Raw genomic sequence first — 15,585 nt, 5'->3', positions numbered from 1 at the left:
TTATATATTTCTTATGGCATTATGGACTCATAGATACCTGATTTATTCAGTGGACTGTCATCTGCTACTATCATTAATCCTATTATTTTGATGCCCAAATTATCCCAGGTTTGGACAGTAGAACCCAAAAGTGAGTTTGGGAGCTAACTAGACCCCTGACACTCTTTAAATAGCTACTCTGATGTGTGCTGACAACTGAGATAAATAAGGAGTAGGTAGAACCTGCTGTCTGAGTTCAAACAATAGGGGTCCCCTGCAGCAAGATCCTTGTCAGGCAGGCAGAGAGAGCACTCAGGTGGTTAGAGGCCAGCTGATGTGAAATTAATTCAGCTTGTCAGAGACCTCGTGGTGGGTAGAAGTCTTGAATTTTCAGGATGTATTGCTTACATTCTCCCAGACCGTATTCTCTATCTTTAGCCTTCCCTTGGGTAACTCAGCCCCTGATCAGCGTGGGCAGAGAATCAGGGGCTGAAGCTGGGAGCACTGCAGGTCTGCACTAGCATGCCGCCCATCTGTCCCTCTCTCCTCCGCTTGGACACTTGCGGACCCAGGACGCTTGCTGGCTGCCAGGGTCAGCCAGCTTTGCTTCACAGACATCTTTGGCCCCTGCTGTGCCCATTTTAGTTTCAAATATGGAGCAAGTTTGTGCTCTGCATCTCAACAAGCTCAATCAGGGCCTGCATTCCCTAAAATGTCCTCTCTTCTTTCTTCCTGCCCTCACTCATGCCACCCATCTGTCCCTCCCAGATTAGATTTATTGTACTTAAATCACCTTCTGAAAAGGAAATCCCATCATTTTTCTCTACAGTGAGTCATCCATTGGTTTAAAGAAAATATTTTCTTTCTTATTAGCAGAATGAGGTCAAGGATAGAGCCCCAGAGGATGAATACAAAAACCCAATCCCTGTCTGCAGCTCTGCCCAGAGGAGTTGAGATACGTCAGGCCTTCTCTGTTTCCTGCTGAACAGCTTAGGGGGGAGACGTGGGCCACAGACTGCCCCCAAACACAGGCAGGCTTTTAAGTTCTCCTTGTTTTAACACTAAGGCTAACACTTATTACCTAGTTCAGTAATTAAAACTCACGCAATGCAAAGGAATTTGCGATACCACAAGAAAAATTCATAGGGACATGAACAGTCTGTGGAAACTGAATGGAGATTGCTGAAGAGAATTTTAATACATACTTCAGCATCTAGCCAGAGCAGTCTTGCTAAGATACAAGTCTCACCGTTTTACTCCTGTGTTCAGTAGCTCCCTGACGCACTTGAGAACTACAAACCTGACGCACAGGGACCTCTGTGACGGGGGCTTGGTCCCCTCTCTGCCTCACTTCGTGTTCTCTTTATCATGCAAAGCTCTTCTCAGTTCCTAAAAGTGGCAGGTTTCACATACGCTGTTTTCTCCACCTAGAATTTCTCCCATCTTGGTCTCCCTGGCAAATATCCCTCAACCCCCACAAACACGCACACACTTAGCCCAGTGGACCCCTCAAATACAGCACCCTGGCAGAACACTCTCTATGCCCAGCCCAGGTGGGGGTTCCTGCTCTGTCCTCACATACCTCCTGGACTTTAGTCTCACAGCACTTATCATAGTTGTTAGTTTTTTATGCATCCTTTGTTTCCTAGAGTTCACAAGTTCTATCCAGGTAGGCTCTCTGTCCCTTTTGATTTACTCCTAGCAGTGTTTGCTGCATGGTAGGTTCTTAATAAATACCTACTGAATGAAAGAATAAACCCATCTTTCAGCCTGACAATTGCAGCTTCCCTAGGTCAACATTCCGTCTCTGGGGTGTGGGGACAGGTAGACCTGGAATGTGGGACCAGGATGAAAAGGAGCAGTGATGGGAGACAGCGGAATGTGTGTGGGGACAAGTTACAAACGCAGAGATAAGAACAGCTGTGAGGAGATCTGAAGATGTAGGGGAAGAAGCCAGAAGCAGTAGTGAAGAGTTCCAGATATAAGAAACAACAGCACATTATAACTTAGTCATATAAACAAACCAAGCCTGTAAAACTGAGTTATGTTGAGCTGGTATTTCCCATGAACTTCTGGCAGCCACTTTTGCTTTCCTTCATGTTGTCATTTTATTTGAAGAAAGCATATTTGAGTAGCCGTTTAAAGCAGCTACAACCTGAAGAGAAGTCTAGGTGAAATCAAGTAGGTAATATAAACTTCACAGAACAGGAATTCAGGCTTTATAGAACCAGCCCTGACTTCTAATAGGTGCTTATCATTTGAATGAATGATTGGATGGATAAGGGAAAAATGCAGACAGAAGAACAATTCTTTGGTAATTGGAAGAGCAAGAGAAAAATCTCATTGGCCATACACTCTTGGAAAAAAACAGAAGGAACACTTACATTGTTATGCTTTTCATTGTGTATTCTCTAACAAATAGGGTTTCCCGTAGATTTTGGTATGAGAAGCTCCTTGGATCTCAGTCTTAATTTGAACAGTGTCATCAGAACTTTTCCTGTTAAACCTGTCTAGAAGGAGCTGTTCCACATCATTGTCTTCTCCGTCCCCTGCTCCATGCCAGGGAGAGTTGATTTGCTAACTCAATTACTTTCATACTCTGAGTAATTAACTCCATGAGAACTTCTCTCTCATCAAGTTCATCTCAGAGTTGATCCTACTGCTTTTCTTCCCTGCCTCTCAGCCTCAGCTGATGTTGAGTCTTTTTGACTGCTTTAAACAGCAGGATGCTTGCACTCTGCTGCTTTTAAGTATGGGAATCTGTGTTTAATTATGTGCTTCTTGGGGACTGACTCAGCTCTTTAAGCAAAAATCTTCATGCTTCATGTGAGAGGGGACAATACAGTAATAGGAATTAGCAGAGTTCTTCAGTTTCAATAGTCAGGTAGAATATCTGCTGAAGAAAAACATAAAAGAGTGTTGGCACATGGGTGCAATTATTTTTCATGGCACCACTAGTCAGTAATTGGGCCTAGAGTATGCAGTGGTGAAACCAGGACAAAGAAGTCTTTGTATCCTAATTAATAGATAGAGTAATAATATCAAAGTTTTGCCCATTTAAAAGTCCACCAGGACGTATTATTTCGTAAACCTCCAGTTCTTTTTACTCAGAGTAAAGAATGGCTCACTGTGGTAGGGTGTATAGAAAAGTATTTACTGGTTTCTGGCTCAAAATTGGCATTTTTATTACCCTGTCACTTAAGCATGATGCTGTGGTCCTGCTGAAAAATGGAAGACTTGAAGAACACAGCTTATATAGTCAAATTTTCAGTTGCTATATGAATGTTTTGCTCCTGCTCAGCGTCTTTAGTAGAGGCACTCTCAGCCTCAACAGCACAGTCTGCCCTTAGTATCCTCAGGAGATTGATTCCAAGACCCTCAGGGACAGCAGAACCACTGGTGCTCCAGTCCCTTGTATAAAATGACATGGCACAGTCGACAGTCTCTGTCTATAGGTTTCGTATCCACAAATTCAGAGGGCTGACTGTACTGACCTTTTGGACCGGGTAATTCTTTGTAGAGGAAGGTAGGACTGTCCTGAGCATTGTAGGCTGTTAGCAGCATCCTGGCCTCTACCCACTAGAAGCCAGGAGCACCCCCTTCTTCTAGTTGTGACAAGCAAAATTGTCTCTGCTGCTGCTGCTGCTGAGTCGCTTCAGTCGTGTCTGACTCTGTGCGACCCCATAGACGGTGGCCCACCAGGCTCCCCTGTCCCTGTGATTCTCCAGGCAAGAACACTGGAGGGGGTTGCCATTTCCTTCTCCAATGCATGAAAGGGGAAAGTGAAAGTAAAGTCGCTTCAGTCGTGTCCGACTCTTCGCGACCCAATGGTCTGCAGCCTACCAGGCTCCTCCGTCCATGGGATTTTCCAGGCAAGAGTACTGGAGTGGGGTGCCATTGCGTCTCTAGAGTTTGCCAAATATCTCCCAGGGGGCAAAATCACCCCCAGTTAAGAAACACCACTAGCAGGTTAGTACTCCCAGACTAGTTTCTTACCTTCTAATCTTCTACCTCCTGGCCACTACATTACTTTTTATGTCTTCCCAAACCAAATATTATTTGGACATTAAATTTAGCTTCTTTGAAAAGTTGAAACCATATAATATGTCATGAATCTAAACGAAATGACTTTTGAAACAGCCAAATCTCAATTTCACTTTGTTAATGCAGAAAAATTGCAAGGAACATTTCGAATTGTTCTTGAGTCTGTGCACTAGCTCTGTCACAGAGCACTAGTTTTATAGCTGGTGAGTATATAAAGAGTAGAATTACCATCAGTTTGTTGTTTTCAGCTTTTCTCTGAATACTTTGGGATCTGGTCTGGACTTAGGAAGCTGTCTCCAGTTGGTGCTGTCACATTTGGTGTTTGGTTTCCCCAGTTTGCAAACTGTGCAAACTGGGTTAGGGGATAGAAGATGCAAGAGGGACTCTGACCTTTGGTGTCTAGGAAGTAGGTCAACCCTGAAGAGCCACGTAGAGCACTATTAAAGCCCATCCACTTAGGCCAACACACAAATATAAATTTTGGTGGTTCTGCCTCTTCGCTCTGCTTCTGCCTTGCCTTTTCTTTCTTTTTCCATGCACTCCCCTGAGCGCCCTCCCCCTGCCCCCTACACTGGACTGAGCGTTGTGAGAACGGGGGACCTTGTCTCCTTTGTCTACTCTGTGTCCCCCAGCTCCTACAACAGTACTTGGAAGACAGTAATAACTGGAAAAGGCAGGAAAGGGGGAGGGGGAGAGAGAGGTGTTACTAAAATTGTCTTTCAAGAATCAGTATTAACTATACATATAAGGTAAACATATATGTGTCATTTTTTTTTATTTGGTCCTCACATCACATTTGGGTACTATAACATTTTAACTGGTCCCCTGGAATTTAATCTCTTTCCCTACCTTGGTCTAATCCACACAGCTGTGAAGACACTCCTTGTTGATTGTTTCAGTCCCTAGCACATGGCCTGGTGTGCGACCTCTCAGTGATGAGATTCCCCTGCTCCAGGACCCAGTGCAGTATCCCCTTCTGTACTAGGTCACCCCCCTCTCTTCTAGCCTCCTCTTTCCTTGCACTACTAGACTCTTACCTGGCTCATCAACCCCTCTTTGCATTTTACTCTGTCATCACTTACCTTGTCTTCAGAATTCATCTCCTGGTTAACTCCAGTATTAATCATTTTTTCATATATCATCAGATTGTTCTTGTTGATAATATACTTTTGTAACTGACCTAACTTAGTGTTATGTTTCAGGTGTTTGGCATTTATCTCACATCTAGACTGTACCTCCTTTTATTTCTTATAAATCCTTCCTCCTACTCTTTCCACTGAATAGGACCATTTTCTGCACCCAATTAAGCTTTCAATAAATGCTATATAATGAAGGTAGAGGTGGTGCCAGGAACAGTCTCTACCTCTGGATTTCCAGACATTCAGAAAATTCTTGTAAACACCAGGGACACCCCTCTGATTCCAGACTGTTTAACTGGAAGCTGTTACTTTCCGGATTCCAGTTGCAGATAACAGCCAGTGGTTTCTGGCTTCATATAAGCTCTGTTAGTCCAAAAGGGCTTTTTTAGGCATTAACAGTCTCCTTAATAACCCATTTAGAGACTTTTTTTCACTTTGTTTTTACACTTCCTTAATTATTCTTGAATGTATCAATTTTTTTGTGATGAAGAAGTTTTAATGTAATATCTCCCCAGTTTATTATTAAACATTTTTCTTTTCAAGATCTGGTCCTAATTTTCTTTCTCATTATTTTTTTTTTTCTTTTTGTGAGGGGGAGAAGACAACACTGGTTAAAGAGTACTGTATCCATTAGAGTTCAATTTAGCTCTCAGTAACAGGAACTCCAAGCAAACAATAGCTAACAAAATTAAATATAAATTCACATAAATGTGTAGAGGGAGGTAAGTTTTCCAGGAGTAGTATAGTGCTCTGATCCACAAAGCTCTTATAGACCCAGGTTCCTTCAAGCACCTTGTTCCTCCATCCCTCAGTGTGATCTCAAGTCCAAAGTAGCAGCTACTGTTCCAGTCATTATATCTGCATTCTAGACAGCAGGACAGAAGAAGAAACAAAGAGAAAGGATGTCCAAGAACTAGTCCTGTGTCTTGTAAGGGAGGCGTCTGGGGATTGTTGCATGACAAATCTGCTTATGGACATACTAACAGCGATAGAAGCTGGGGAAATACTGTGTTTATATTTGCCCAATTAAACAAAGGGAGTCCAGTTCATGTGGAAGGGTGAGGTAGCACATACTGAGGAGCATTTGGTTATCTTTGCTATGACTGCCCCATACATTCCTCTGCCATATGAGCTATCTTGGAGTTTATTTCAGTACATTCCAGTGTATTATTTCAGTATTCAGAACAGTGACTTATAATCATATTTTTAAAAGATGAATACCTATATGCTGTAAAAAAATTTTTTAAACCAGTGAAAAAACATTAAAATCACCCATGATTCCAGAACCTAAAGATAAATACTAAAACAGCATCATAATAAGAAATGTCCTTAACACTAATATAGAACAAGCAACTTCAGACTACAGAGTATTTAAATGTTTTTCAGAGATCTTGGTTATACTGTATATTCAGTTATTACTTCAGTAAACATTATAAACCATCTTTATTCATAGCATCTTGTTAATTCATGTGTGTGGTTGGAAGGGAGAGCAAGGAAGGAGCTTTTAAAAATTAAATTTGTTGCTTTTAGTCTAGTACAGAGAGATAAGACAAACACATGAAAAAGTTGGGAAATCAGGGCACTGTAAGTGCCCTGTTTGTGTTAATGTATGTAAAGGTAGATTGGAAAGCAGAAAATAAAATAATCATGACACTAGGTATCTTTACTTAACAGTAGAATAATTTGTACTGTGAAGAATTGTTTGGAAAAATGACACCTTGAGAAATACATCTTCCTTTTTAGTTGCTAGAGAATGAAATTTGGATTACAAGTCCTCGGGAGAATCTGAATCGAACACTATTAGGAAATAATCAAGCTCAACACAGTTAAATTCTAACCTCCCTTGGTTCCCAGATTTAGAAGTCCAAAGTTCATCTGGGGATAATTCAGCGTGACCTGTACCTTGCCTGAACTACAGAAATAACTAAAGATAAGTCGGTTGAATTTCTCTGGAAAGTGTGACATTTTGTTTTCTAAACCTTGACGTTAATGCATTTTTAAAGTTTTGAAGAGTAATAAACTAAAATTAACCTTTCCTAAGGAAAACGCTTAAGTGGGAAAATTAGCTGTTAAGACATACACAGAAAAACAAGAGCTATACCAAAATACTAAAAATTGCCACTAGGTGGTGAGATATGAGTGACTTTTTCTTTAAATGGTTTGTGCATAATATTTTTTTAAATTCCTTTTCGTGTTCTTTTTAAAATTGAAATATTGTTGCTTTACAATTTTATACTACTGTACTGTATTTATATATGTGTGTACAGCATAGTTTGTTTTTTTAAGCAAGGTGGTTTTTTTTTTTTTTAAGCAAGGTGGTTTTTAAAAAGTTTTTTTTTTTAAAGAAACGTTCAGTCCTAGGCTCAGTGGAGATGATCACTGTTCAAGGATAACTCTGGTGTGCAGAGCCTGGCGCTGGGAACCCGTGCGCGCGGCGGGGGGGCGGTGCCGAGGCCCCGCCGTGAACAGTGGGGCCCTTTGTGTCCCGACTTGTTCAGGTGGCCCAGAGCCGAGGCCGCTAGTTGCCACAGCAGAACACACACTCTTTCACGAGGAAGGGACCGGTGCGACAGAGACAGAGTCTCTCTGTGGAGACGTTTAAACTGCCGGCTTTATTTTGACTCTTGGCAGAACTGGCAAGAGGAACACACGCTCTCGAAAGCTCCGGGCTTCCTGCTTGCAGTGCGAACGCGGGACAGAGCTGCTCAGTGTGCGGGGGTGGGGTCGCCGGGCCACTGAGAGCTCATTGGTGCGGCCCCGGCCTATGGCGTGTGCGCCCGGCCCGCCGCCGAGTCTCCCGGTGTCCGCCCTCCTTCTCTGAAGGGTGGAGAGCCTGGGCCCGCGAGCTGGAGTGCGGCAGGCCAGCCGGCGAGAGCGCAGCGGGCGCCCGGTAGGTGTGCGACCAGCAGGCGGGGGGAGGGCAGGGGCTCCCCCCGGGGCCCAGTCCCCGGCCGCGGCCGGCAGCAGGGAGCGCTGGCCTCAAGGGTCTGGGCCAGCCCAGCTTAGAATCTACCTGTCCCGAGCCTGCAGTTTTTCTTTGCTTATGGAGTTTCAGACAGCACTGGAAACAGGTCTGGCTGCATACTTTGAGTGAGCATGTTGTCCTTGTAGAGTTAAAAAGGAAAGAAAGAAGACACGTTCTCTTAGCTGGAGCACAAGTTTTCCGACGCCGCGCTCCTCATCAGCGCCTTAGGTCAGAAAATGTTTTCTGCTGAGCACCTCTTTCCAATAGAATTCTTTATCCACGTGCCTTAGAATTGAAATCTTATTCACAAATTTTAACAGCTAGAACAACTTAATGGCGTTTTAAATGACGATACAAAGGGTACTTTTTATTCCTGTCTCTGACAGTTTTCTTTTTTGTACTTTTCTTTCCAGCATTTTAGAGGGAAGCGGGCAGATGTAGGCAAAAGGTTTGTTCAGAGCATTAACACTGTGGGGTGTCACATTCGGCACTGTTGAGTGTGGGAAGCACATACCAGCAATCCAAATTGCTGCAAGTACCTGGGCCTTGACAGCAGGCAGGTGGGCTTTTATGCCCAGGATAGGAGTAGCCATAGGGCTTCCCTCCTGGCTCAGAAGGTGGAGAATCTGCCTGTGATACAGGGGATCAGGCTTGGATCCCTGGGTCAGGAAGATCCCCTGGAGAAGGGAGTGGCTACCCACTCCAGTATTCTTGCCTGGAGAATTCCATGGACAAAGGAGCTTGGTGGGCTACAGTCCATGGGGTCACAAACAGTCGGACAGCACTGAGCAACTAACACTAGAGGTAGGGGTACTGATGGCTTGCATTTTAAGCCACTACTTTGGGATCCTTCCCGTAACACTCAGATGCAGATCTTGTTATCATGACTCTAGGAAAACTCATTGCTTAATCCTACAATGTAAACAAAAACAACCTTGGTTTTCAGTTTGGAATGCATAGCTCAGGTCAGCAGCAAGATCTATGCCTTGAATGTTTCATGTTTCCTTTTCTAACCATTTGGTTTAGCCAGAAGTAGCGTTTATCGAATGCCATATGATCCAGTGTTTGGAGTATAAGTTTGCCCTTATTTTCATTCTCCTTTTGCATCTATTTGGATCCATCACAAATACAAAACAAGGTATTCTTGAAATAGTGGATGTTTTGTCCAGAAGAAGTCAAAGGGGGGAAAAAAAAACAAAAACAACTTCTCCTCCTCTGTTGGGATAGAGATTGTTTTGTTTTTAAATAGGAAGCCACAGAATATAGTTGAAGTCTATCCACAGACTGTTCTTGCCCCCTTGCTGCTGGAGTTAGTCACTCACTGTCCCATGTGCCCCAGCATTCTCTACAAGGAAAGTGTCTAGGCAAATGATGATCTTGTAGGGGTGGTCAGGCTCTGCAGTACCTCAGCCATGGTTTAGAAAGACTGTGTAGTTTCCAAAAGAGCAGTAGGTGGGCAAACTCATGTCCAGGCTTCCTGGCTCTCCACTGACTTGTTCCGTTATTTTAAGACTTCTCACTTTCTCTGCCTCAGAGTACACTTTATAAAATAGCCGTCTTAGTGACTGCTATACTTCAAAAGACTGTAGACAGAAAATGAAATTATCTACTTGAAAATGCTTTCAAGTCTTCAATGATTCTTTAAAAAACTCAAAGTACTTGGTAAGGACTTACTATGTGCCTGGCTCTTAAAAATCATTTTTAACAGCCTTATGATTTAAATACTTGTATTTCCATTTTACTCAGAGGTGAACTGAAGTTCTGAGAGGTTTGTTAACACCCATTTGTTAAGTTGTAGATTCAGGATTAGAACATAGATTTGTCAGCTCTTAAATCATATTTGCTTACCGTGCTACAACATACACAAATACTAGTTTTTATCATTGTATGTGTTAATGACATTATAATAATCTCCCCTCTTTCTCTCTTAGGCAAAGCAGATGATATTCTGAATGGAGAACAAGACAGGGAACAAAAAGATCCCTATTTTGTGGAGACCCCCTATGGTTACCAACTAGACTTAGATTTCCTCAAATACGTGGATGACATACAGAAAGGAAACACCATCAAGAAAGTGAACATCCAGAAGAGACGGAAGCCATCTGGGCCATGCCCAGACTCCAGGGCTGCACCTGGCCAGCACGGCGTGTGGACTTCTACTGAATCCCTCTCATCCTCCAACAGTGATGACAACAGGCAGTGCCCCAGATTCCTCCTAGGCCGAAGCCAAGTTACATCAACCCCAATCTCAAAGCCACCTGCCCCTCTGGAGACCTCTCCTACTTTTCTTACCATCCCAGAAAGCCGACAGCTGCCACCACCATCACCACAACTCCCAAAACACAACCTTCATGTCACCAAGACACTGATGGAGACCCGGAGAAGACTTGAGCAGGAGAGAGTCACCATGCAGGTGGCACCTGGTGAGTTCCGAAGGCCCAGGCTGGCCAGTTTTGGAGGCATGGGCTCCACCAGCTCCCTTTCCTCCTTTCTGGGTTCTGGAAACCACAATCCCACCATGCCCCAGCTTCAGAATGGATACCAAGGCAATGGGGATTATGGTGGCTATGCCCCAGCTGCTGCCACCACCTCCTCCATGGGGAGCTCCATCCGTCACAGCCCCCTGAGCTCAGGGATCTCCACACCAGTGACCAACGTGAGCCCCATGCACTTGCAACACATCCGTGAGCAGATGGCCATTGCCTTGAAGCGCCTGAAGGAGCTAGAAGAGCAGGTGCGAACCATCCCTGTGCTCCAGGTGAAGATCTCTGTCCTGCAAGAGGAGAAAAGACAGTTGGCTTCACAGCTGAAAAACCAAAGAGCGGCATCCCAGAACGATGTCTGTGGTGTGAGAAAGCGGTCTTACAGTGCTGGGAATGCATCCCAGCTGGAACAGCTGTCCAGGACCCGGAGGAGTGGTGGGGAATTATACATTGACTATGAGGAGGAAGAAATGGAGAGCGTGGAGCAGAGCACCCAGAGGATAAAGGAATTCCGGCAGCTCACAGCAGACATGCAGGCCCTGGAGCAGAAGATCCAGGACAGCAGCTATGAGGCCTCCTCAGAGCTCAGGGGGAATGGGGAGTGTCAGCCTCAAGAGTTCCGGTCTGTGGCTGTGGGCGCCGATGAGGACATGAATGACATTGTTGTGTACTGCAGGGGCGCCAGGTCCTGTAAGGATGCCGCCGTTGGCATGGTCACTGAGACAAGGAATTCTGGGGTCAGTGTGACAGAAGCCATGCTTGGAGTGACTACTGAAGCTGACAAAGAAATTGAGCTGCAACAGCAAACCATAGAAGCCTTAAAGGATAAGATCTATCGCCTGGAAGTACAGCTTAAAGAAACCACCCATGACCGGGAGATGACTAAACTCAAGCAAGAGCTGCAAGCTGCTGGCTCGAGGAAAAAAGTTGATAAAGCCATGATGGCCCAGCCGCTTGTTTTCAGCAAGATGGTGGAGGCGGTGGTACCCACCAGAGACCAAATGGCTGGCAGTCACGTGGATGTGGTTGACACATGTGTGGGGACATGCGTGCAGACAAGTAGTGTAGGCATCTCCTGCCAGCCCGATCATGAGAATAAAGAGGTGGGGCCTGAGCTGCCCATGAATTGGTGGATTGTTAAGGAAAGGGTGGAAATGCATGACAGATGTATTGGGCGTTCGGTGGAAATGTGTGACAAGAGCGTAGGTATGGACATCAGTGTCTGTGAAACCGGCAGCAACACGGAGGAGTCCGTGAATGACCTGGCACTCCTCAGGACCAACCTGAATCTCAAAGAAGTGCGCTCCATTGGCTGTGGAGATTGCTCTGTTGATGTGACCGTCTGTTCTCCAAAGGAGTGCACCTCTCGAAGCGTGAACACAGAGGCTGTCAGCCAGGTGGAAGCTGCCGTCATGGCAGTGCCTCGAACTGTGAGCCAGCACACCAGCACAGTTGTAGAACAGGTGAGCCAGTTCACCAACACTGAGGTGGCCACTCTCACAGAATCCTTTACCAACACTTCCCTTAGCACTGTGGACAAGCAGACCAGCACCCACACTGTGGAGATGCGGACAGTAGCCGTGGGAGAAGGCCGGGTCAAGGACGTCAGCTCCACCAAGATGCGGTCCATCGGAGTGGGGACGGTGCTCTCTGGCAACGCTGGGTTTGACAGGCCATCAGCTGTGAAGACCAAAGAGTCAGGCGTGGGGCAGATCAGTATTAACGACAACTATCTGGTTGGCCTCAAAATGAGGACCATAGCATGTGGTCCTCCCCAGTTGACTGTGGGGCCGACAGGCAGCCGGAGGAGTGTAGGTGTTGGGGACGAGCCTGTAGGAGAGTTCATGGAGAGCCCCCAGCCCCAGGCACTGTCTGGGATGGAGACAGGCTTGGATCACTACATCGAGCGTGTCCAGAAGCTGCTGGCGGAACAGCAGGCGCTGCTGGCTGAGAACTACAGTGAACTGGCAGAAGCTTTTGGGGAACCTCAGTCACAGATTGGCTCCCTCAACTCCCAGCTCATCAGCACCTTATCATCAATCAACTCTGTCATGAAGTCTGCAAGCCTTGAAGAGCTCAGGCACCCTGACTTCCTGAAAACCAGCTTGGGTAAGGAAACAGGTAGGTGGTACTTCTGAAGGACCTAGGAGTGAGGGAAGGTGGGGACAGTGGAAATCTAGGAGAGATTTTTTTTTTTTTAACTGCTGGAGCCAATATTTTGAACCATGGAGAAAACTTTAGAATGGTAATAGGTAGAACGAAAACCAAGAATCTAAACCCATAAACAGCTCTGCTGATTCTCATTCTCTGGTAGTTTTTGTTTCCCGGCTGAGGACTAAGACTAGAAGAAGAAAAGCCAAGTTGTGTTGCCTGGCTTAGGGGCTGTCTTCTGAGGCTGCTAGTTTGATAGCTGTCTTTTAGTTATTTACTTGCTGATTTTACACAGGGCAGCCTGTACTGTTTTCAACCACAATTACCTGTATACGATCAATAAAAAAAATACCGGTATGAAGTGTTTTTAACTAAAACTTTTAGGGGAGAGAGACTCTGTCAATTCATGCAAATTCATTAATTCAGCAAATAATGATTGAATTCCTGCTCTGTTTTAAGTATAGATATGGGGTCCTGTTCTCATAGTGCTTACATTATTCCAGTTGGGGCACAGGCAATAAAAATATACTTAAATATGTTGGGAAGTGGTACATGTTATGAAGAAAAGAACTCCACTTAGAGAAACAGTGAGTGATGGTGGAGAGGTGGGGACTGCTGGAGACAGGATGGTCCAGGAAGGCCTCTGACAGGGAGCCAGAACTCTTGAGAGAAGGGAGGCCTTTCCAACACTGTTTCTTTTGTTAGAGACTTACATTTTTTGTCTTTCTCATATTTTCCCTTGTTCATTGGGATTCCTGTTCACCCTTGCTTTTCTTTAAATTGAAGTTTATAATGAAGAAATTGACACATGCTATTTCCCTGTGAGCCGCACTAAAATGAGCTCTCTTGTCAGTTGCATGTGGTTCTCATTGTGCATATTATCATCCTACCACTGAGTTCCATTCCTGGCTCTTCACCTCTCGTGAACCAATGTGACTTAGGGAAGGAATGTCATCCTTCTTTATACTTCATTGTGAAATGGTCATTCAAAGGACATCCATCCCATAAGATTGTCAGTGTGTTCATCACTGGCTTACAGTGAGCACAGGGACCTTTGTTATCCTTGGGGTAGTGCTGCTAGCGTGCCAGTCTGGTTTCTTTTGTTGACATGCTAAACAGTAGTGTGAGGTTTGCAGAGTTACTAAAAGCACACACTCTGCTCTAGCCAAGTGCTACACATAAAATGAATTAAAATGCTTTAAATGATTGGTATGGTGTGCATTAAATTTATGTGAAAACATGCAGCAGAGACTTAAATATAAGTTAACAAAAATTTCAAATTCTTTGTTTCCCTCGATAGCCAAAAAGGCAATGGTTAACATAGACTAAATAGATTTTTTTTTTTCACGGTTTTTTCAAAATAGATTATTTTTATATCTTCTGAGGTTTCACCCGCAAACATGAATTAATGTTCATTTTTTAGTAACTGTGCTGTGAAACAGATAGCTTATTGTGGAAGAAAAAATGAACATGACAGTGACAGCTGATGTATAACAGATTTTTGCCTTTTAGAATCAAGAGTCTAATGAATATATAGGGAGTCATTTTAGTTAAAGGGATTAAAATGATGTGTGAACTAAAGCAAGGTCTTAAGTAACTAATAATATGTCTGTTTCCACTGCTTTTTAAAAATCATGATGTCAGATGTTGAAGTCAAAAATGAGACTCTTAAATACCTCCAGACACAGATGGTACAGCACATCATCCATTCTAAGAGCGTTTTCCTGCTAGGCTTCCTCCCTCCTCCCCAAACCAGGGTTTCTATTTCACATTCTTGCCAGAAATATTCAGCTGTATCGTTGGTGTAATCCGCCTGATACCCGGAGCATCAAGACTCGGGTGGAGGTTTTGTCTGGCTGTGTTGCAGTGTTTTTTGGTCTATTTCCAGTCACCCTGACATTCCAGACATCAATGTTTAGATCTGACCCTGCACATGAACACCTAATTAATCAGCTAAAATGCAGGAAACCTACAACATTCATGAACAAAACATAAATATTTTTTATAGCACTTATTTGATCATAGTGGCAGCTCCCTCTTGGAGCACGCAAGAACAACTTTAAAGTATTTCTGTAATTCGCATCACATTTGTATTTTGCTTTAAAGTTCTAATGAAGGAATTTGGTTGGGAACTTAACCTAGAGAAGTAAAATTTTATTATCTGGTGTGTGTTGTATGGGGTGAAAATGAAAGCGGCTTGATAGGGTAGAGATCTCAACATACAGGCTGTGAAGAGTGAAAGTGTGTCCACCTTATTGTGCACCCTGAACACTAGAGAACATTGCTCATGTACAGTCTAGAATACATTTCTGTATATAAATGATCACTTATGGGAACCTAGTATTTTAGTTTAAAGAATTTACTTTTGGGCTCCAAAGCCAGGTGTTCTGGGTTCAAGTTCCTTCTCAGCACTAGGACAGGTTGTCTTTGTTCCCTCACAGGGTTGAACTGAATCTTTAGTGAATCAGTATGAATGAAGCGTTTGGAATAGTCTGCAGCACAAAGTGTAAATGCTGGCTGTCCTTGCTGTTAACTGTTTTCCATACTTACAAAAATGGAAAGGTAGGTCTAGAACAAACTGCCAAACAGACATGCTATGAATAGTCTTTTGTGTTTAATGCAGATTTTTGTCTTCATAATTCTGCCTAGCCATCGCCTTCCCCTGCCCCCCATTGTTACACCTCTCCAGGTAACACTTTTATCAAGATAAAGAACTACAGCAATGAGAAAACACAAAAAGAGTAGAATAAATTTTCAATTCAGATTCTCCGTAATCTGTGTCAAAGCTCAAAATGAAGCTCCAAATTAAACTAGGTATATATTA

The 15,585-nt window shown here is 44.0% G+C and overlaps 1 protein-coding gene across 32 annotated transcripts in view; it reads left to right on the top strand.

Moving 5' to 3' along the window:
* Positions 1 to 15,585, top strand: part of KANK1 (KN motif and ankyrin repeat domains 1) — a 215,161-nt gene that overhangs the window by 173,927 nt on the left and 25,649 nt on the right. For 20 of the 32 annotated variants that reach the window (XM_086415386.1, XM_086415393.1, XM_086415381.1 and 17 more), the window contains one exon: positions 10,059 to 12,731. In XM_086415386.1, the coding sequence (XP_086271512.1) occupies positions 10,059 to 12,731 (2,673 nt within the window). Of the gene's footprint in view, positions 1 to 8,010; positions 8,356 to 10,058; positions 12,732 to 15,585 lie in introns of those variants that run through there. The other 12 variants (XM_086415396.1, XM_086415388.1, XM_086415390.1 and 9 more) reach the window with 4 other exon arrangements.

This window comes from Bos grunniens, chromosome 8 (assembly GCF_055505025.1).
Source record: "Bos grunniens cultivar Pamir isolate PY7600 chromosome 8, Bosgru_T2T1.0, whole genome shotgun sequence".
NCBI lineage: Eukaryota > Metazoa > Chordata > Mammalia > Artiodactyla > Bovidae > Bos > Bos grunniens.
This window is presented reverse-complemented; position numbering and strand designations above follow the sequence as displayed.